The sequence below is a fragment of the Chiloscyllium plagiosum genome, unplaced genomic scaffold (genome assembly GCF_037043375.1).
Source record: "Chiloscyllium plagiosum isolate Xiang-an unplaced genomic scaffold, Cpla_swu_hap1 HiC_scaffold_17, whole genome shotgun sequence".
Classification (NCBI taxonomy): Eukaryota; Metazoa; Chordata; class Chondrichthyes; order Orectolobiformes; family Hemiscylliidae; genus Chiloscyllium; species Chiloscyllium plagiosum.
The window spans coordinates 33671119-33694184 of NW_028270155.1; the positions used below are offsets into that span (position 1 = coordinate 33671119).

The following is a 23066-nucleotide window of genomic DNA, read 5'->3' on the forward strand; positions in this document are numbered from 1 at the left end:
TTCAGATGTGCTTTGCAAAGGCACATTCCTAAAGGACTTGAACAATGAAGTGAGTTAAAAATCACACAATACCAGGTTATAGTGCAACAGGTTCATTTGGTAGCACTAGCTTTTTGAGCACTGCTCCTTCATCAGGTGGTGTGGAGAATAAGATTGTAAGACACAGAATTTACAGCAAAAGTTTACAGTGTGATGTAGCTGAAATTATATATTGAAAAATACCTAGATTTGTTTGTTTGTTTGTTTGTTAGTTAAGTCTCTTATCTTTTAGAATGACTATGTTGGTTTCAGTTCTTTCATAAGTAAATTGCAAAACATTTTTAAAAATTACATTCTCAATTGAACTTTAACAATTGGTGTCATCTCGGCACAGATAATGTATTGAAGGTGTGAGCTTCCCTGTGTGAGGCTGCCTGTGCCACAATGGTCAGACTGATTGTCTAGGTGTGTGTGTGGGAGTGTTTGTGTGGGTGTGTCCGTCTGTGTATAGTACAATGAGGTCACCTGTAGTGTGGCATGAATCCAGGGTCCCGGTTGAGGCCATCCCCATGGTTACCAAACTTGGCTATCAGCCTCTGCTCAGCCACTTTTCATTGTTGCCTGTCCTGAAGTCCGGGACATTCGACCTCGGACCTGCTGAAGTGTTCTCCGACTGGGAGGGAAAACTCCTGTCTGTTTGTTGTCCACTGTCAGTTCATCCATTGCCTTAGCCTCTGCTTGGTCTCACCAATGTCCCATGCCTCAGGGCATCCTTGCCTGCAGTGTATGAGATAGACAATGTTGGCTGAGTCGCATGAGTACCTGCCACATACACGGTTGGAGGTGTCCTCCTGTGTAATGATGGTATTTTTGTCAACATTCTGACACGACTTTCAGCGTCTAGTGGACAAGGTTGTATAGTATTGTCCTGAAAGCCAGGCAGTTTGCTACGAACTGTAGTCTGTTTGAGGTTGGTGGTTGTTTAAACTGAGTGACTTTGGAGCACAGATCTATTACTCCCTGTGGTGGCAGAAAGATAGCTAAGGTGGTACAGAAGGCATGTGGGAGCTTCCTTCATTCAAAGATGTAATGACTTTAAAAAAATGTAAGCCACAGCTGGATTCTTGTGTATAGTTCTTGTCATTATATTATAGCAAAGACAGAGTACAGTGGAGATTTACATGAATATTCCTAGGCCTTAAAAATTGCAGCTATGAGGAAAGATTGAAAAGGCTATGATTGTTTTACTTAGAACAAAGGAGACTGAAAGGTGACCTCACTGAAATGTCCCAAGTAATGAGGGGCTTGGATGTAGTGGATGGGGAAGACCTGTTTTATGTAATGGAGAGTCATAGAGCCATAGAGATGTACAGCATGGAAACAGACCCTTCGGTCCAACCTGTCCACGCAGACCAGATATCCCAACTCAATCTAGTCCCACCTGCCAGCACCCGGCCCATATCCCTCCAAACCCTTCCTATTTATATACCCATCCAAATGCCTCTTAAATGTTGCAATTGTACCAGCCTCCACCACTTCCTCTGGCAGCTCATTCCATATACGTACCACTCTCTGCGTGAAAACGTTGCCCCTTAGGTCTCTTTTATATCTTTCCCCTCTCACCCTACACCCTCTAGTTCTGGACTCCCCCACTCCAGGGAAAAGACTTTGCCTATTTATCCTATCCATGCCCCTCATAATTTTGTAAACCTCTATAAGGTCACCCCTCAGCCTTTGACACTCTAGGGAAACAGCCCCAGCCTGTTCAGCCTCTCTCTATAGCTCAAATCCTCCAACCCTGGCAACATCCTTGTAAATCTTTTCTGAACCCTTTCAAGTTTCACAACATCTTTCCAATAGGAAGGAGACCAGAATTGCACGCAATATTCCAACAGTGGCCTAACCAATGTCCTGTACAGCCGCAACATGACCTCCCAACTCCTGTACTCAATACTCTGACCAATAAATGGGGCCAATTACCAGGGGTGCAATAATTGGTAAAAAGATTAGAAGAGACCTTTTTTTTCACCCGGAAGTTGGGGGACTGTCTGTAATCTGCTGCCATGTTTGGTGGCTGGGGCAGAATCTCTGACCTATTTTTAAAAGGAAGCTGGATCTGCACCTGAAGTGCAGTTAGCTGCAAGGCCATTGACCAGGTGTGAGAAAAGGGGATTCCTGTGGGTGGCTGCTTTGTTCGTTGACACAGACACAATGGGCTGACACAGACACAATGGGCTGCTTGACTGCCTCCTTCTCAGATTTCAATCTGCTGAATAATTTTGATTTGATTTATTTTGCTAGTTTGCTCAGTGAACCATCCAATACTATCCCCCCCTCCCCCCAAAAACAACCACCACCAAACCATCATCTCCTTTTCTTCCCAGGGTCTCAGGGGCAGATCGTTGTCTGATGAACTTGTAGTTTCTATATTCTCCAAGAGGGATCAGTGGTATGACATGGTCAAACTGAGTGGAGCTTTCCATGGCAACTTAGTCATCCACATCCCTCGCAATACCAGCTAACAGATGTTTGTAACAAGTATAGGCTGTCATGTGAGTTCTATGGAAATGATCAGAGGTTTGGATCAGTAAAATATGTTCTGGAGATCCAAACTGTTGAATGAGTTACATTAGATTAATTTCATTACAGTTCAGGTAGAATTGTGCTTAAATGCTATGCCCAACTCTGGATTAATTATGTTTCTAGAATCCTTGGACCATCACATTTAGCTTTTGTTCTTTTCTCAGGGTATTTGTTGACTGGCTGTTACTGTGTTTGTCATACAAGACCTCTGGCCTTTTTAAAAAGCAGAGTTTTCTGTCTTCTTAGTGAGCTTTCAGTTTTGATTTTTAAACCTAAGCACTACGACAAATTGTCAACAAATTCCTTCTTTCATTTTAAAAATAAAAGTTACTTTTTGACCTTCATTATTTAGATTTGCTTATCTCCCATATACGAACGTCAGACTGACAACCTCCTGCATGACGCTTTATAAGTAGTTTGTACTCGAAATGATAAATATTTCTTTCACTTGATGTTTTACAAATTTGTACTCTCCTTACTGATCAATGTGAGATTACATCCAAGTGCAAGCCCTGAAGCAATGCTTTGGTGCTATGTGCCTCAATCATGGCATGAATTGTATTGTCATTAGATCATTGGTTCTTTGGCCCAAATGAAATGCTCAATTGCCTCCTTTTTGCAGAGGGTGACTGCAGTTTGGCTATTTCTGCTTTTGTTTTGTGATCATTTGCGCTGCACAAAGTTGCACACCAGCTATCACAATGAATAGGTACCAATCTGAGCTTAAATCTGCCATCTGCAATAAAAAGTCAAGAGCCTATAGCTACACTGCAAAGTGATCATTGTTAAGGTGCAGTGACAGCTTCCCTCCACTTACGTGTGTCTCATGCAGAGTTCGCTGTTCAGTGGCAGTCAGTTTTAAATAATGTTTCTTTCCAAGACTCTTAGCATCTTCCAAATTCTCAACCACTACTACCTGGAAGGGCAAGGGCAGCAGTTATATAGGAATATCGCCATTTGCAAGCTCCCCTCCAAGCCACTCACCATCCTGACTTGGAAATGTACTGCTTGTTCCTTCCCTGTTGCTGACTCCAATTCTGGAACACTCTTGCATAATTGGTGTCCCTACAGCAAATCGACTGCAACAGTTCAAGAAGGAAGTTCACTACCACCCCAAGTTAGGGATGGGCAATAAGTACTGGGGCCCATGTACTTGTGCTCTGATTGAATGAATTACAAAAAGGAAGTCAGGGAAGATCTATTTTTTTTTCTAATATTAACAACAATACAATATGCTTGAAGCTCAAAAGAGTGGGTGCATGGGTTGCTGACTTGTCTTTAAAATGTGGTTTTAAAGAGATTGAAGTTGTACTTCAGGAGTGAAGACCTACAGTGCTGAGATACCATCTTGGTGATGGGGTGGGGAGAGAGGAGATTCAATAACACTTAAAAATCAGAGTCTACTCTATCATTTTTTTTGTCTGTGAATTAGAGTTCAGAATTATCCATTTCATTGAATCAGATGATCAAGAGTGTGAAACCCGCCCAATGCAACACTCCTGACGAGGTTTTGTACAAAAAGAACAACAAATTTTGTATTTGTAAGCCTTCAGAAAAAAAGTCTGTCCTTTTTCTGTGTCATTCTGTTTTTGCTGAGCATTTCAGCAATTGAAGTTCTTTTAAAAAAGACCATTCAGCAAGAACTGGAGATTTCAACATCCTTGCTATTGAGCTGTACAGTTTTCTGAAGGAACTGACACTGTGCACTATTGATAAATAGAAAGCATATCAAATATCACTCCCATCAGCACTTCCACTGAAGATTTCCTTTCAGTAAGTGGCAACCAACCCATCCTCCTTTATTGCTGCTCTAACTAATGGTGCCTTTAGATATAGATAGCACTTTACAACTTGTAAAGGAGCCAGAAAGGCGAATCGATGACTTGGGCCCTACTAAAAGCTACAGAATGTTATTCCATTGTTGTCAATACAGAATTGCTACAGTCTCACAGAATTCAAAACAAGGCACATAGAATCCAAAAATTCCTCTTGATATCAATTAAATTTTACAGCACTTCAGTATTTTCCAGCTAGAAATGTTAAAATGTGAATGAAATAAATAAAATGTAAGGTTGAAAATAACATAAACACGTCAAATTTTAAAGCTTGAATCTCTACTGACTTGCATTGGTTTGTTCAAGTGGTGTATAAAAGACAGTGATCAATGGCTTTAAGTACTGTGAGGAGGGATGTATTATTTATTACAGACATTTATTATTTGTTTTGGAGAACATTGAAGGACAAATCCCAAAATGGTGTGGTAAGACTGGGAAGAACAGGAAGAAGTAAAACTGAGTGAGGTGAAAAGTCCAACCTTGCTGTGTCACAATTCTTCTATGGTGGGGAACAGAGGAAGAAATGAACAATAAGCTAATTCCATTTTCATAAACAGTGTAGTACAACTCCTGTAAATTTTGAAGGAAAATCTAGAACACAAAATCTACACCAAGACGAAATGCTGGCATTTGTGGAATATTCTTTGAAATTACATGTTCCCTTCCTTTGTACTTACTTCATTGGCTGGGTCCTGTTATCATTTGGACGTATAGTTTTCAACATTAAATGAATTCAGTGAAGCAGTAGAAATTTTAAATAAAGGGGAAAGAAATCTAAGGAAAAGGGAGTCCTATCCAATATGCACTATTGATCTGGTCTCGGTAGACTTTCCTGGACAAATGTGGATTGAAATAATACTCGTCATGAGATTTGTTGACCGACCAGACAGCGTGCTGTTCAACATGCTAGGTTATCACCTGTCTTTCAGGGATTCCGGTTAATTTTGGTAATCTGATCGTATAGTCTGATCTAAATCTGCTGCTAATTTTACTTGAAACAAATTTGTGTTAATTTTCTTCTTTGTTGTTTGTTTGTAAAATAATTGAAGCAACTTATTTTAAGATAACCATTAAGTTATTGATATTGTACTTGTAAAATTACATGTTCTTGTTTCATCTAGTATCGTATCAGTACTTTTCATCTACATTTGCACTGTAGGCTCACCTAGTACTGAGCGAACAGTTTAATACTCTGGCCTTTTCATGGGAATTATGCGCTCCTTTAAATGAGTGAAATTGCCTGAATCAATCAGCTTGTATTCAGTGTTCAGTCGAATTAAGGTATCATCTGATTTTGTTTCATGAAGAATGGCATGTTCAGAGTTTAAAAATTGCTTCCGATATCAGTCAGAGTGTAATCTCATCACATCATTCCTGCAGTTTTTTTTTCAGTTAGTGCAGCTTTGAGTTCCTGCTGCCACCCAAATTATTACATTTCCTATTTTAAAGACAGAATCAAATGAGTCTAGCTGAATATTCCAATTATAATACAGACAATTTAGAAGAAAGATTTGGAGTCAGGAAATGCACAATTCTAATGTACTGAAACTATCAGCCTCCACTCCATGCCACACAAGCTAGTTTAGCTACTGTTCCAGATAAGGATGCAGCAGAATTTCCTTGAAGCTCTTTCATCTCCACTGTAACATTGGAGAAGATTTGGATAAAACCTCTTCAAACACATAAATAGTGTTTCTAGTGAAATTACAGCAGCAAATCAAGAGACGCCGTGAGCAATTTTACCATTTGTATTGAGTGCAAATCCCAAGGCTAACACCATATTCCCTGCTTCATCCACTGAAAACTATCCATTTTAGTAATGTTCTGAATCTTTAAAGTACAGTAAAGGCAGGCAATCTGATGTAACAATGTTACGCATACACATATGGCTTTGAGGTGGGAGTTGTGTCCTCTGCACTATCATAAAGCGATATATTGCATGTTTTCTGCTGCAGCTTTCTCCCTGCTAAATTTCTGATCTTGACTGTACTGTCTAGAAGAAATTCTGAACTAATATTTTCAAGATGCATTGAGGGAAACAAGCTCTTTTTCACCCACTCCTCCAAATTTGTGAAATACTGCTTCTGAAGGTTTATCTGCTGACTGCACATGTTATACTGGCACGTCATATGCAATGAGCTAGGAACTAATTGTTCCACAAATATAGATCCAGGATATACATTTCCTGCTATACTGCATTTTAGGGGACTGAGCAACAATGTAGCTATTCACTAGCAACATGGAGAACTGCAAGAAGTTCACCCAGTGATGCAACACCTGCAGTTTGAGTCTAAAAACATGACCATTTCAAACATCTGTAGTAAAAAATAACATGATGGCAACAGGTGTCTGAGTAAGACTCAAACCCATCTTAAATTTGTCTCGTGTTGAATTAGATTAAGAAAAATCAACCCACATTAGTGCCAGAAGAGGGAATGGTTCAAAAATGAAATGGCTACAGCCTGAGATGAAAAGAGAAGCTGATGCTGTCCATAGGCATTTGAGAAGTTTAAACAGAAGTGCAGGTTGATAAGTGGTAGCTATCTGAAATACATGAGCAAATTAGAAAAGGTCAGCCATGTCCTTTTATTGATGGAACTGAGAGTTAGTTTTCTTTTAAACTGTCACATTGTCAATATGAATTTCAAAAGTGAGGCAGGAACCAAGTCAGCCTTTTGACAATTTCTGAGCAAGATTGAAAAATGAACCCAAAAAGGAAACCGATGAAAGTTTAATAGCTATTTATTTGGGGTTCTGCTCACTCTGAAGTACCTTACAGAAGAAGATCACAATATCACATGATGTGTATATACTGCTCGAGCACATGATGCTAGAAGTAGACAGACGAAGACAGTGATGATCTAAATAGCTAGTCTTCACTTAAGTCCTAAGAATGGCAGCATGATTGATGCAGTGAAACAGTAACAATAAGTTGTATATCAAAGAGAAAGGTGGGCAGGGTCTGTTGACAATCTCACTTTCACAGACAGAAGAACACGATATGTCCTGTATGTGGATCAAAATTCACAGCATGTGGAAAACCCGATCATTGAGAGAAGAGGCACAGACAAAGAAATAAAGTAGGAGAAAAATTATCACAGACGGAGCAACAGGGCAAAAGAGAAGGATAAGAAACGACGAGTTTGAGATTACAGTAGTAGACATAAGAACCTTATCATTGCATCAAATGGCTTGATGCAGTTTTTCCAGAGAAAAAAATCTTCCTGCAACCATTTAGATAAAGAAAAAGGTGAGAAATAGCCAACAACTGTCAAGCATAAGTTTAACACCAGCGCACAGCGTGATACCATCCCACTCAGACTATACTTGAGAACTATGCAGTAGTCTTTTCTGAAAAGTTGAAAGGAAATAATCACCCAAGGAAAGATAGTGTGAAGCCAAATAACATAATGGAAAATGAGGAATCAGCGATTTAAAAGCTAGGAACAACTGAAAGCATGTAAACACTATGTTCTCAGAAAAGGATGGTCCAGTTCTCCTGTTGCCAAGAGCTGCAGCTGATTTGAGTAAACCATAAGGTTAAGAAGGCATCATTGTTGGTTGCAAGAAGTATACCCAGTGAAAAGTGACCACTCCCCCAGACAATGAGAAACAAGAAACTGATCGCCATGATCAGAGAGACTACAGATGGGATAAATTACAGCATCGTGGGAGAGAAGATAAAAGCCAAATGCATGGGCTGTAGTTCTCAGGTCCAATATTGAAAGGCAAGAACTCTTGACAGAAAATGAGTCAATTAATTTGGAAAGTTTGGGCAGCTAAAGAAAATTTTTGTAAAATCCACATCGTTATCTAGGAGAATAGTTTAATAGTGAAGTCCCATTATGCTAATGATTACATTCATTAGTGATGCCTGCTGACCTCCAGGCACACTTGGATTTTGGACTGTGCCAGCAAGGTCCAGGAGTTATCTGTCTCCTATCTAAGGATGCGAGCATAAGAGGTACAGTTAGTAAGTTTGCAGATGACACCAAAATTGGAGGTATAGTGGACAGCGAAGAGGGTTACCTCAGATTACAACAGGATCTGGACCAGATGGGCCAATGGGCTGAGAAATGGCAGATGGAGTTTAATTCAGATAAATGCGAGGTGCTGCATTTTGAGAAAGCAAATCTTAGCAGGATTTATACACTTAATGGTGAGGTCCTAGGGAGTGTTGCTGAACAAAGAGACCTTGGAGTGCAGGTTCATAGCTCCTTGAAAGTGAAGTCGCAGGTAGATAGAATAGTGAAGAAGGCGTTTGGTATGCTTTCCTTTATTGGTCAGAGTATTGAGTACAGGAGTTGGGAGGTCATGTTGCAGCTGTACAGGACATTGGTTAGGCCACTGTTGGAATATTGCATGCAATTCTGCTCTCCTTCCTATTGGAAAGATGTTGTGAAACTTGAAAGGGTTCAGAAAAGATTTACAAGGATGTTGCCATGGTTGGAGGATTTGAGCTACAGGGAGAGGCTGAACAGGCTGGGGCTATTTTCCCTGGAGCGTCAGAGGCTGAGGGGTGACCTTATAGAGGTTTACAAAATTATGAGGGGCATGGATAGGATAAATAAGCAAAGTCTTTTTCCTGGGGTGGGGGAGTCCAGAACTAGAGGGCATAGGTTTGGGGTGAGAGTGGCAAGATATAAAAGAGACCTAAGGGGCAACGTTTTCATGCAGAGGGTGGTACGTGTATGGAATGAGCTGCCAGAGGAAGTGGTGGAGGCTGGTACAATTGCAACATTGAAGAGGCATTTGGATGGGTATATAAATAGGAAGGGTTTGGAGGGATATGGGCCGGGTGCTGGCAGATGGGACTAGATTGGGTTGGGATATCTGATCGGCATGGATGGGTTGGACCAAAAGGTCTGTTTCCATGCTGTACATTTGTATGACTCTATATATACGATGTCAATACAATTTTATGATATGATGAAAAATTGTAATGAGAAAATATTGTCACTGTCCTGGAAAGACTGAAGAGTGAGTAGGACATAATGGGCTGAACAGGAAGAGAAACTGAAAGCTGTTATTTAGTCCAAGAGGGAGATGGTAAATTTCAGACCAGAACTTTAATATCACATGCCAGAACTTGAAAAGGAAAAGAACAATAGTGCTATATACACAATAATAGAACCGGTGCAGGCATGATGGACCGAATGGCTCGTTGAAATAATGTTCTGATGCAGCTTCGTTTGTGGGTGTTGGGATGAAGCAATCACACACTGCAGCACAGAGGAACTACACAGAGCAGAGGAAAATCACCTATGCAGTGCATCCAAAAAGAGTGGGTACCCAATGAACGCAGTCCGCTGATTTTCTCAGCAACAAATCCAAACAAGCAGACAAAACCCGTCCAGAAACCCTAGCCACTCTCCCCTACATCAAAGACATCTCTGAAATGATTGCCAGACTACTCAGACCCCTTGGCATCATGATAGCCCATAAACCCCCCCAACACACTAAAACAGCAGCTAATGAACTTTAAAGACCCTATACAGACAATGAGCAAAACTAATGTCATTTACAAAATATCATGCAAGGACTGTAACAAACACTACATTGGACAAACAGGCAGAAAACTAGCCTCAAACAGACATGACCCTCTCTCACTAGTATCCTCGCATACGGATGAGGAAGGACACCACTTCGACTGCGACAACACATCCATCCTAGGACAAGCCAAACAGAGACGTGCACGTGAATTCCTAGAAGCATGGCATTCTAACCAGAACTCTATCAACAAACGCGTTGAGTTAGACACCATCTACCACCCCCTGAGAAAAGGGGCAGGAAGTGACTTCACCTTAGGAAATAACATCACCACAGGAAATGACATCACCAAACCAAAGAAACTGAAACATCTAAATAGAAAGCAGGAATTTTCAGCATTGATTTGCATGAGGTCCACTGAAGATGTTACCTAGTAAGGTAACGAAACATCTGGAAATGAACCTTTCAGCTCAGTGAGCAAACCTACATCCAAAATCTGTAACAAATTAATAAACTACTGATGCTATTAAAGTCTGCTCTAATGGAGATCAATAATAAACCGGAAAAAATAGAAAATACAAAAGGCTGCTGAAAAACTGGTGGAAGAAGGAGCTTCAAGAAGTTGAAAGAAAAACATGTGCCACAGAATTGTAATGCAGAGCTTGAGTGGAGGTATTACCAGGCCAAACAGTGATTGCAGTGTGCTACTTTAGCTCAGAAGAATAAGCATTACAATGTACCACGTAAGCAATAATGGGGCGGCACGGTGGCCCAGTGGTTAGCACTGCAGCCTCACAGCACCACGGACCCGGGTTTGATTCCAGCCTCGGGTGACTGTCTGTGTGGAGTTTGCATGTTCTCCCTGTATCGATGTGGGTTTCCTCCGGGTGCTCCGGTTTCCTCCCACAGGTCCAAAGATGTGCAGGCCAGGTGGATTGGCCATGCCAAATTGCCCATAGTGTTAGGTGCATTAGCCAGAGGGAAATGGGTCTGGGTGGGTTACTCTTCGGAGGGTCGGTGTGGACTGGTTGGGTCGAAGGGCCTGTTTCCACACTGCAGGGAATCTAATCTATGATTGGTGGTTTTAGAGAGAAAAAAAATCATACTCATGAGGTGTTCAATTTACTTATAAAAGTCAATTGAAAAAGTCTTTAACTTTTTTGCATTATGTCTAAACAAATGACTGCAACAACCAGACTAATACATAGCATTGTACTTTTAAAAGGAAGTGGGATATCTTTACATTATTCATAAAGAGTTAGGAACTAATTATGTGAATTTACATTCTCTAACCAGATTGGGCACAGCTCTCCTTTTTTCTCGCGCCCCCTTGGATGTTCACACAACAATACCACACTTGGTTCAAAATTAGTTAACTAGATCATAAATGAAGGAGACCTAATTCCATTTCTTGCATGAGAGAATGTAATTTTATTTCCTTAAAAAATGCAACATCAAACACATACTGGGATTGAGCTTACTGATTAAAAGTTGTTTGGGTGGGGGAAGGAGCAAAGGGGGTTCCTAATGATAGCTTGAGATTTTCCAAATCCTGATTTGTTGTTAATCCATATTGCTTTCTCTCTGCTATGTTGCTCAAGATAAGCTACTAAAATATTGCACATTTGTAATTTCCAAGTGTAGTTCCATTGTCTTTTTCAAACTGAACTCTGCGGGTAACCTTTTATCTCCAATATGTTTTTATGCAAGTGTGATAAAGCAAGAGGTATGAATTTCTTGATGCCTTACTGTTAATTAGAGTTGAAAGACAAAATTTAGATTTGGTAAAGTCTACTTGCCAAAGTAGAGAGAGCAAAGTCAAGTTAATAGGAACATAAGAACAGAAGGAGGCCATTCAGCCTCTTAAATCTCATGAAAATGGAGAAGATACCCAGTGAGAGAAAAGAAAAAGAAGCTAGATATGTGAATGGAAAGTATGTAGGAAGGAAGAAGAAAACATTGTTCTTTTCATTATTTCCTTTTATAAATCACACAAGTGTTAAAGAAAAACTTGTTTTTACATGTAAATTATTCTGTTATCAGTCATGTATGTTTAATTACAATATAAACAAATATGAAACCTGACCTGTTAAAGTATTTGGGTATTGCTGATGTTGGTTTGGTCAGTTTGTATACTGGGATTTTACCTGTATGTACCATCTTATAATTTTAATGTATAAATTAATCTTTCTAAGTGAGGAGGGAGTGTAGTAAGAGCTGAACATTTGTTAGAATGCTCTCTGTTGGGACAAAGAAGCCAAATAAGCTTAAACTTATTAACAATTCAATAGTTAACAAAAGAATTAACTCTATAAAATTCGAAGAAAAGAAAAACAAATAAAATATAGAAAATTGAAAATGCAAAATGTGAACATTTGGTGGAAGGCTTCAGCATACTGCAGGATGGTGTTAACCCTGGGTCATGTAGTTGGTGGATATGAAATTGATACATCAGTGGCTGGATTGCATTTCATACTAGGGATGTTCTAACACCTGAGTCTCATTTAAATGTTTGATCCAGTTCCTTGCCATTCCTATTAAACAGGGAGTTAGCAGGGGGTCCAGAATGCCTATTGGCTGGGGAAATTGACTGTCCATGGCTATTTACTTTCTGCCAGAGAAGTGACGGCAGTAAAGATTTCAGAAGGTGTGGCAGAAATCAATGGGACAAGGGAACCTACAGGGACATCCAGCTCCTTCTAATCTGTCTGGGAAATATAACATCTGCTGATCTTCTTTATTCTTCCCACCAGCTATTAACCTGTTTTAGCCTAGTCATAATCCATGGCATTTTCCTCACTGAAATCTGGGTTAAAATGGCATTGAGATTCTGTTGACTAAACCTTGATTTGCATCAATTCATCACATTCCTGTAGGCTTTAGGGTGCCATTTGATTTGCTTGCACAGTCCTGCAGATAAAATTACAACAAATAAGAGTGGGTCAAGCTGTCAGTAGTTAAGTCACTTACTCATTGTTGCTTGTCCTCCTGTCTGCTTTCTGGCAAGTGGGTAGAATTAATATCCTGCTGTGTAGGATCCCCACGTGCTAAGTTCCTACCCTTAGCTGTGCTGGCCCGTGAGGACGAGAATAAGCAGATGAGAGTTGCTACTGTGTGAAGGGATGATTTAGTGACAGTCTTGGCAGGTCACTCCCTTTATTGAGTCAATAATAGAGATAGGAGAAATTGAGGACTACAGATCCTGGAGGTCAGAGTCAAACGTGTGGCGCTGGAAAAGCACAGCAGGCAGCATCCGAGGAGCAGGAGAATCGATGTATCAAGCATAAGCCCTTCATCAGGAATGTAGGGGTGGGGCTGGGAGGAAGGTAGCTTGGAAGGCGATAGGTAGATGAAGGCGGGGGTTAATGATGATAGGTCGGAGCGGAGGGTGGAGTGGATAGGTGGAAAGGAAGATGGCCAGGTAGGAAAGTTCAAGAGGGCGGTGCCGATTTGGAGGGTTGGATTTGGGATAAGATGGGGACAGGGGAAATCAGGAAATTGACATTGATGCCATGTGGTTGGAGGGTGCCAAGGTGGAAGATAAGGCTTTCCTCCTCCCAGGTGTTGGGTGGCTGGTTTGATGGTAAGATTGGGATTGGAGTAGAGGTCTGTGCTTTGCAAGGGTGAGAGGTTGGAGTGGGCGAGAAGGGTGGACAGGCTGAGGCGGTCAATGTCATGACGGCAGTTGGAGATGAAGAGATCAAGGACCAGCACAGGGTGTCCACGTAGATGGGGTATGTTGGAGGTGAGTGAAGGGGTCCTCTGAGGGTGGGTGGGTGGGAGGGAGTCCTGGGCCTGGGCCGCCTCCACCGCCAAGTTCAAGCCACCCGACCCCTGGAGGAGGAACACCTCATCTTCTGCCTTGGGACCCTCCAGCCGTACCGGATCAATGTTAATTTCACCAGTTTTCTCATTTTCCCCTCCTGTCACCTTATCCCAAATCCAACTCTCCAACCTGGCAGCACTCTCTTGAACCGACCTCCCTATCCATCTTCCTTTCCGCCTATCAGCTCCAGCCTCTGTTCCAACCTATCACCATCACCCCCAACCTTCATCTATCTATTGCCTTCCAAGCCACCTTCCCACCAGCCCCACCCACCTCGGGCACCCCCCTCCCCCCTCAACATTCCTGATGAAGGGCTTATGCCAAAACATTGACTGAGCTGCTCGTCGAATGATGCCTGACCTGTTGTGCTTTTCCAGTGCCTCACCTTTTGAATGCAGACATAATACCAGCACACTGAGTGAGCAGCAAAACAAAAAGAACATATATCCATTTGTGGTACAAGCTTACACGTTTTCGCCATTGTATCAGAGATCATCCCGTTTTTGTGCTAATGCTATGTAGTTTTCCTTTCTTAGGTGTGAGGTTTTGTGATTGTTTTCTAGGAATATTTGAAAATTACTTCCAGTCCATTTAAAAGAGGTTTCTGTGTTCCTGTATTTTGTTCACTTTGTATGAAGACAAAGTAGAATTTTAAAGTGGTGAACTCTTTGAAATTTGGTCATTAATCTAGAATGACACAACTAATATTATTTGAAAATAAATTCCGTTCAGTATATTTACAGCAGGTGATTTCATACACATGTGACATGCTAACCTTTTAAGATGGTAAAGTATTGAGTGACCTTGAAACTCGAGAGCTGAAAAGATCACCTATAATCTTGAAATGGCTGTAACTCTGAAGATCACTGTGCATATAACACAAATTTTGAGAAATGGCACAACCGTAGTCATGATTTCAGAGCAATACATTCTCATGCTAAATGAAGTAAATTGAATGAATGCACTTAGAACAAACAATAAAATAAATTACATTGCTCCAGTTGATTGACAAATTTGAAAAGCAGATAACTTTACAATTATTGCGCATTCCCAGGTGCTTCACAGAAGCATAATCAAACAGAATTATAATCTTAAGACATTCTTATGCTGCCATTGTATTCTGTATATTTTTGTCTTTTGGTAGGGCAATGGTCGAGAGTGTTCTGTTAAAGTTATAATGAATTCCATGTTTTTTTTTGTTGATGAATTTCTTTTTCTTTCCTCCTTCCAGATCGTGCAATCCCTGGGATTTGCTATTTACCGAGCATTAGACTGGGGCTTGGATGAGAATGAGGAGCGAGAGTTGAGTCAGCAGTTGGAGCAGCTGATTGACCAGATGGCAAACAATGATTCTGAGGGTAGCAATGGTACAGCTGACGAGGGGTACAGCGGGCAGGATGATGAGGAAGAGGGTGATGTTCCACAACGTTCAGTGAAGACTTTTGAACAAGTAATGAAGGCGTGTGCTGCACATTTATTGAATCGAAATGAAGCAGATTCACATTTTCAAGCAGTCTGCAGGGCATTGTTTGTGGAAACCTTGGAGTTACAGACTTTCCTGGTGAAAATCAAAGATGCTAAAGAGGTAAGACAAAATTCCTGTTAAACACTGGAGAATGCTAAATGCTATAGTTTGTAAATTTATTAAGTTTGAAGGCGGTGATGTTTCACATGGCAACAAAACTGTCAGTGTGGTAATACATTTGATGTCAGGTTCTACAGTAAGCAAATGGCTTGAGATGAGAGCTCTTGCAGATATTGACTCGGTCTGCCAAATGGGTTTTCTGGTGTTCAACTAATGCATTTCATTCAAACTGATTTGCCTGTTATTGGCTAGAACTATGCAGCAGAGTTATTACACAATCACCTGAGAAGATTTCCTCTTTTGTTAAATTGTGAAGAATGCCTCACAGTTACATGATTGTATTAAATATTACTTTATCATTAGTACTTGTACACTGCAAAAGTCTTCTGCAGTCTGTAGAACTCTCATAGTGTTGTCGTCTGGATTCCTGATTGTGATATTCATATAAAACCATTGAAAAGGTATGGCATAGAAAAAGGTCATTCCATTGTGTCTGCAGTAACTGAATAAACTAACTACCCATTCCATTCCCACTTCTCAGCACTTGGTCTGTGGTCCTGCAGGCTACAGAATGTCAGGTGCATATCCATGTTCCTTTTAAATGAATCGAGGAGCTCAGCCCTGACCAACAATTAGGCAGTGAATTCCAAATGCCCATGTCCTTGTACCAAGTCACCTCAAACCTGTGCCCCCATGATTGACTTCTCTGCTTAGGGAAACTGAGCTTCCTGTCCATTCTATTCAAGCCCCTCATCAATTAAGCAGAGTCTCCTCTGTTCTATGGAAAACAACTATAGCCTATTCAACCTTTCTTCATAGATGCAGTTTCCAAGTCTGCTAATATTCTTTTAAATGTCTTCTGTACTGTCTCTCTAGAGCATTATGTCTTTCATGTGATGTGGTGACCAGAACTATACACACAACCTCTGTCAAGGCCTAACAAGTGTCTCATGTAGTTCCAGCATTATATTTCTGCTTTTATATTTAGTACCTCATCCACTGGCGGAAAGCATCCCAGATGACATCTTGACCATTTTATCTATCTGTCCTGTCACCTTTAGAGATCTGTGGACATGCAGAGCAAGACCACAATAAAGTATGACTATCAGAGGTTCATTTTAAAATTGAAATAATTAACAAAAAATTATAATTGAGATTTGTTTTAGATATCTGTTTTAAATCCCCTTCCCCTGTTTCATATCACATAGTTGTCTTGAAGGAGTTACTGAGGCTGGCTGAGAACGAATTAAGGTTGATGAGGTTGATAATTCAGCAGGGAGTGGTAATCAGCAAACACCTTGTATTGTTTGGTTTAGTAAGCAAAACCCCCAAAAAATCTCAAGGACTTAAAAAGTCTCCCTGTTTAAACAACAATATTCGTAAATATATGAACTGAAACAAAAGCTGTTAATTGTGATGCTTTTGAGAAAGGGTTCCAGCTGTGAAACAACTTTATTTTTAAAATATAATAGTTTAAGAAAATAGTTTTACTTGAGCCGAGAGCACATATATTGTGTCAAGTCACGTGGTACGTAGAAGAAAATATGTTCTCACAGTGGAGTATTCTGAGAATGAGGCATGGCTTGAGAATCATGACCAATTTGACAATACCTCAAAGACAAACCGGTAAAACTGGTGAATAGATAGAGATCTGACTTATATTCATCAAAAGGGAGGTTAATGTAACCTTTGTGTTCATTTCCCATGATGTAATTTTCTTGCCTGTGTATTGTAGTTCTCACTATTTGGTTCAATCATTGAATTTGCATGTCTGGTGATTGCCTGGTCAGTTCACAACATTTTACTTCACCTTTTATCAAAGTGATCAAGATTTATATGGGAGCTGCCTGCATTATATGAATTAGCAGGAATGGTAATGGATTGCTTGGATTCATAGTTCAAGATAAATTCAATAAAAGTGATCAGCTGGGGCTAGAAGGTGACCTATACCTTTGCACTGCTATGTTTAATCTGATCGTACTTGCCTGTTGGTAGCCTGGGAAATCTGGCCCACAGAATCCTCCACCTGTGCTTCCACCCAAGCCAATCAAAGTATATATCATCCAATCATTACCACCCACTGATGGCATCATTAAAATCACCAGCTTGAGGTATCATTTGAATCCACATCCTGGCACTCCTTACAGTTGTAAGCTGAGTTCCTAGACCATTGCTGCACCTGCGTGCCTGTCCCGCTATGATCACACGTATTAAACACACTTGAAATCTTTCAAAGAAGTGAAGTGTTTGGTGTCTATTGCCAAGAATGTTAATGTGTTTATGGTTCTATAGATAAAAGAAACCGATCAAACCAGAACAACAGGAATAAAATTGGGCACTGCCCTGTGCAAATACCAGAGCAAATGTTCAGGAGGTGATTCAGCATTGTGTACTTATGACACCTTTCTAATTTTAATTTAAAGCTTGACTGGTTTGGTTGCTGTTCCTGATGATTATGTCATGATACAGTTGTTCTCTTTTATCTAACACGCCTATAAAATACATATTGGTGACCTGCATTCTTTTCGTTTCTGTGTCTATAAATGGAACGCATTATTTATACCTCCCTGGTTTACTGTTTTTTTTTAATAAGACAAAGCTACTTTTATTGTGTTCTCTTTGGATTGTAGTAATTTAGTTGTTATAATAATCCTGTCTCCAGAAGGCTTCACTCTATATGTGTGGATACAGGAAGATTGTAATTCCCTGCTCCAGTGGACTTTGGCAGCTTTGTCATTGAGTATGTTAAAACAAATGGATAGATTTATTTGTTTAAAAACATCAAGGAATATGGGTAGTGGTGTTTGAAATATAAAGTCAGTGTGATCTCATTGAATGGTCAAGCTGGTGCAGAGGGCTGTTGGCCCATCCTTGCTCTAGTTTATTTATGTCCCTTTATGCCTGCCCAACATTTCCCATGCTTGGGTCATTTTGAGCACAATGCCACATTTTCAATTGGCCCAGTGAACCTTCTTTTCAAGGTCTCAACCTCAGCCTTCAGCTCACCCGTTCTGTTCATACAATCTCTCTGTATAAATCTCTATGAACATACACAGGTCACTTCCAAAAGCTGTTGTTTTGTTAGGTGTGGGAGAAAGGCCGTGGAGCACCTGGTAATACATGGAATAGTGCGTACATTTCTGGTTGCCCTGCTATAGGAAGAATGTTGCTAAACTAGAAAAGATCTAGAAAAAAATTACAAGGATGTTGCCTGATCTGGAGCGTTTGAGTTTTAAAGAGAGGCTGAATAGGCTGGGACTTTTTTTTCCCCTGGAATGTCACACACTGAGAGTTGATCTTCTAGAGGTTTAGAATATTGAGGGGCACAGATGAGGTGAATAACCAAGATTTTTTTCCAAGGATAGGGGAGGTGAAAACTAAAGGGCAAAGGTCTAAGCTGAATGAAGAAAGATTTAAAAGAAACCTAGGGGGTGACTTTTTCACACTGAGCGTTGTGCACATATAGAATGAGCTGCCAGAGGTAGTGGTAGGGGCAGGTAGAATACAACATTTAAAATACATTTGGATAGATACACGAATAGGAAAGGTTTAGAGGGATATGGGCTAAATGCAGACAGATGGGTCTATTTCAGCTTATGTTACCTGGTAGGCGTGGAATGCGTTGGACCAAGGGTCAGTTTCCGTGCTGTATAACTCAATGACTCTCTGTGAAATACAGAAGATTTTGCAGATAAATAATATAATTGTACTACTTGTTAAACATCATTTGACATATTTATTTTCAAACTGGTTTTATCTTAATACCTGTCCGACTCTGATCATCATTCATGCTGCTTACCTGTAGAAGCTATCAGGGAAAAACTCCCTGTTTTAGTCGCCACTATCAGGTGACTAAATAAAAATGAAAATGGCGCATGAAATGTATTGACTTTTGATTAAGTTCATACAACACTGATCAATTGACTTTATTTTCTTTTAAAAATTATTTTAATTTCCAACTGGAAAAAAATATGCGGGAGATCACAGCAGTCAGGCAGTGTCCATGGAGAGACAGTAGGCTAATGTTTTGAGTCTAGATGACTCTATTTATTTTCAGTGTTGATTGGAAGTCCATAAATACAACAAGGAAACTATAGCAATGCAAAGATAGCAGAATAAGCATCAATTTAAAAAAAAAGAATCAACATGAAATATTGTGCTCCAATAAGTGATGAAACATGGAGTCTACAAAAAAGAATCTTTTTTTTGTACCACGCTGTATATAGCTCAATAGTCATGCCAACTTATCCATGCCAACCAAGTTTCCCATAAGTAAACTCGTCTCATTTGCTTCTGTTTGGCCCATATCCCCCTCAACCTTTCCTATTCGCGTACCTGTCCAAATGTCTTCTAAATGTTGTGACTGGACCGGCATCTACCACTTCCCCTGGCAGTTCATTCTACATACAACCCACTTTTAGTTTGAAAAAGTTGCCCTTTTAAATGTTTCTCCTCTCACTGTAAAATGACGCGCTCTGGTTTTGAACTCTCCAATCCGAGGAAAAAGATTTTCTTGCCTGTTAAATTTGAAGCCATGAGATTTCATGGGGTCTGCAGTCCATATTGAGGACTCTTCGGGCAACTCCATTCCAACTGTATACCACTGTGCCATCACCTTTGCTGGGTCTATCCTGCCAATGGGACAGGACATATGGTGATGGTGACATCTGGAAAGTTGTCTGTAAGGCAATTTTGGCACTAGCCCCAGGCATTAGTAAAGTGGACTTTGCAGGGCTGACAGGCTGTTTCTACCATTGTCATTTCCTTAGTCAACATTAAATGATCTGTCCGGTTTCATTCTCTTTTTCCATTTGAGATTGATACAACTGGTATCCTTGTTCACCCTTACAGCAAAATTCAGATAATTAGTTCCATTACAAATAAAAGCAGGAAAAATGCAGTAGGTCCCTGGGCCCAAAAGATTAACTCTGCTTTCTCTGCACAGATGTTGCCAGACTTGCTGAGTTTTTTTCAACAATTTCAGTTTATCTCTCTGATTTCCAGCAACCGCAACTCTTCAAAAAACCCAACAAACTTCAGAACATGTGCTCCCTAACCAAGCTCCAGTACAGTTACAACACTAGCATCTACTCAACAACGTGGAAAATTGCCCAGGTATGTCCTGTACACAAAAAGCAGGACAAATCCAACCTGGCCAATTACTGCCCCATCAGTCTACTCTCCATCATCAGTAAAGTGATGGAAGGGGTCATCAACAATGCTATCAAGCAGCACCTGCTCAGTAACGCCCAGTTTGGGTTTCACCAGGGTCACTCAGCTCCTGACCTCATTACAGCCTTGGTTCAAACATGTACAAAAAAGCTGAATCCCAGAGGTGAGGTGAGACTGACAGCCTTTGACATCAAGGCTGCATTTGACCGAGGTATGGCATCAAGGAGCCCTGGCAAAACTGGAATCAATGGATATCTTGGGCAAACACTCCACTGGTTAGAGCCACACCTGTCATGAAGGAAGATGGTTGTGGTTGTGGAGGTCAGTCATCTGGCTCCAGGCCATCTCTGCAGGAGTCCCTCAGGGTAGTGTTCTAGGCCCAACAATCTTCAGCTACTTCTTCAACGACCTTCCTTCTGTCATAAGGTCAGAAGTGGGGATGTTCGCACAGTGTTCAGCACCATTCGTGGCGACTCAGATACTGAAGCAGTCCGTGCTCAAATGAAGCAAGATCTGAACAATATCCAGGCTTGGGCCGACAAGTGATAAATAACATTTGCACCACACAAATGCAAGACAATGACCATCGCCAATAAGAGACAGTCTAACCACCGCCCCTCGACATTCAATGGTATTACCATCAATGAATCCTCCACTGTCAACATCCTTGGGGTTACCATTGACTAGAAACTCAACTGGACTCACCACATAAATACAGTGGCTACAAGAGCAGGTCAGAGACTAGGGATACTGCAGCAAATAACTCACTTCCTCTTTTATTTTAAGTTAGCTCTATTATTTTGGATTTTCCACTAAAATTGAGCTGTGTTCCTGCACACACCTTAGTGTTTAAAGAGGATGGTTTTGGAAGTGGAAGGAGATGTAGGAGAGTTTAGGAAGAGAATTGTAGATGGTGTGTGATGGTTAAAAGTTCAGTTGCAAGGAATGGATTGGAGGGAGGATTGTGACATAAAGCTGGGCACCAGGGACACAGCAACGCAGGAGGAAAACCTAAACGATGTAACAGTGACATAGTGTGTGGAAAGGTAATTTGTAAACAAAAATGAGACATTCACAATCTTTGCTTGTTGTGATAAGAGAACCAACAGAAACTGGTGAGATCAGGAATATTAAATAACTTTATTTTGTAAACAAAGACATGCACTCATATAGCAGCTATGATAATCAGAAGACTTCTCAAAGCTTTACAGGCAATGACATATTTTTGGAATGCAGTCACAGTCACTGTTGTTATGTGTAGTAAATGCAGCAGCACATTGGGTTCTCACAAATAGCAATATGATGATGACCAGATAACCTTTTTCTTTTTGCTGTTAACTGAGGGATAAATATCATCAGAATGCTAAAATTAAGTCCTTTGAAATATTGCCATAGAACCTGTTACATTCACCTGAGGGTGATAGAGTCTTTGTTAAACATTTTGTTTGAAAGAGCCACTATCATTAGTATTGCACTGTCAGTAGTGAAAAGTTGTGGTCTTTGAACCTCAAATTTTGTGCTTATGTCCTGGAACAGGATTCAAGCACAGAACCCTCAGAAACAAGAATGCAACCACTAAGCCACAGCAGACACAAATTCACAGGACACAATCCAGATTATGTCAGTTTGGGTGTTTTTGAATTTGTGTAGTGATGTTGGGTACATTTGTAAAGTATTTCTGAAATGTTATTCATGCAATTTCACTGATACAGATATGTTTGACTGATTTTCCTGTATTCACAACATTCTGGTTTCAGCTGGTTCCGGTGACAAAAACAAAAGCAAGTCACATTGTTAGTTACAAAAACAGAAATTGCTGGGAAAACTCAGCAGGTCTGGCAGTATCTGTGGAGAGAGAACAAAATTAATGTTTTGGATCCAGTGACCCTTCTGAACCCTTCCTCACATTGTTAGTTCCTGCGATGATGACCTGCTCTAGAAAAGAACCACCTTACACAATGTCCAAACAGTAAGAGTCCAAGGGGCGGGGTGAAGAGCAGGGTAATTAAAATCAGTAAATATTCTGTTGCTTGTATAGGATTGTCATTTTTAGCTTCCTCCTTGGGTTTTTGGCAAATGAAGTCATTGATCATGCGTTCTGTTTACATGCAATTTAGGTCAATTTGTTCAGTTGGACCTTTACCTGTATCTGCCAGTAAAAATCACCAACCAGGAAGAGGGAGAAACATTCTTGAGCTAATATTCATTACACACTTCTCCTTAGCATTGTGGGTTTACCTACAGCAAACAGTCTGCAGCAGGTTAAAGACACAGCTCACCATCACCTCCTGAAAGGCAACTAGAGAAGGGAATAACTGCTGGCTTACCCAGTGATGCCAACATCACCTGAATAAATAACAAAATACATCAACCGTTCAGCATTATTATTGGTCTATATACAGCATGGTATAAAAAATGATTTTTTTGTAGACTCCATGTTTCACCACTTATTGGAGCACAGTATTTCATGTTGATTCATTTTTTTAAAAAAATGATGTTTATTCTGCTATCTTCACATTGCTATGGTTTTCTCTGTTGTGTTTATGGACTTCCAATCAACATTGAAAAAGTCCTTTAGACTCTAAACATTAGCTTG

General features: G+C 40.4%; 1 protein-coding gene across 3 annotated transcripts in view; it reads left to right on the plus strand.

The window, feature by feature from the left end:
- Positions 1-23066, plus strand: part of spire2 (spire-type actin nucleation factor 2) — an 81746-nt gene that overhangs the window by 18343 nt on the left and 40337 nt on the right. For all 3 annotated transcript variants that reach the window (XM_043706801.2, XM_087995818.1, XM_043706800.2), the window contains exon 3: positions 14945-15298. In XM_043706801.2, the coding sequence (XP_043562736.1) occupies positions 14945-15298 (354 nt within the window). The remainder of the gene's footprint in view (positions 1-14944; positions 15299-23066) is intronic.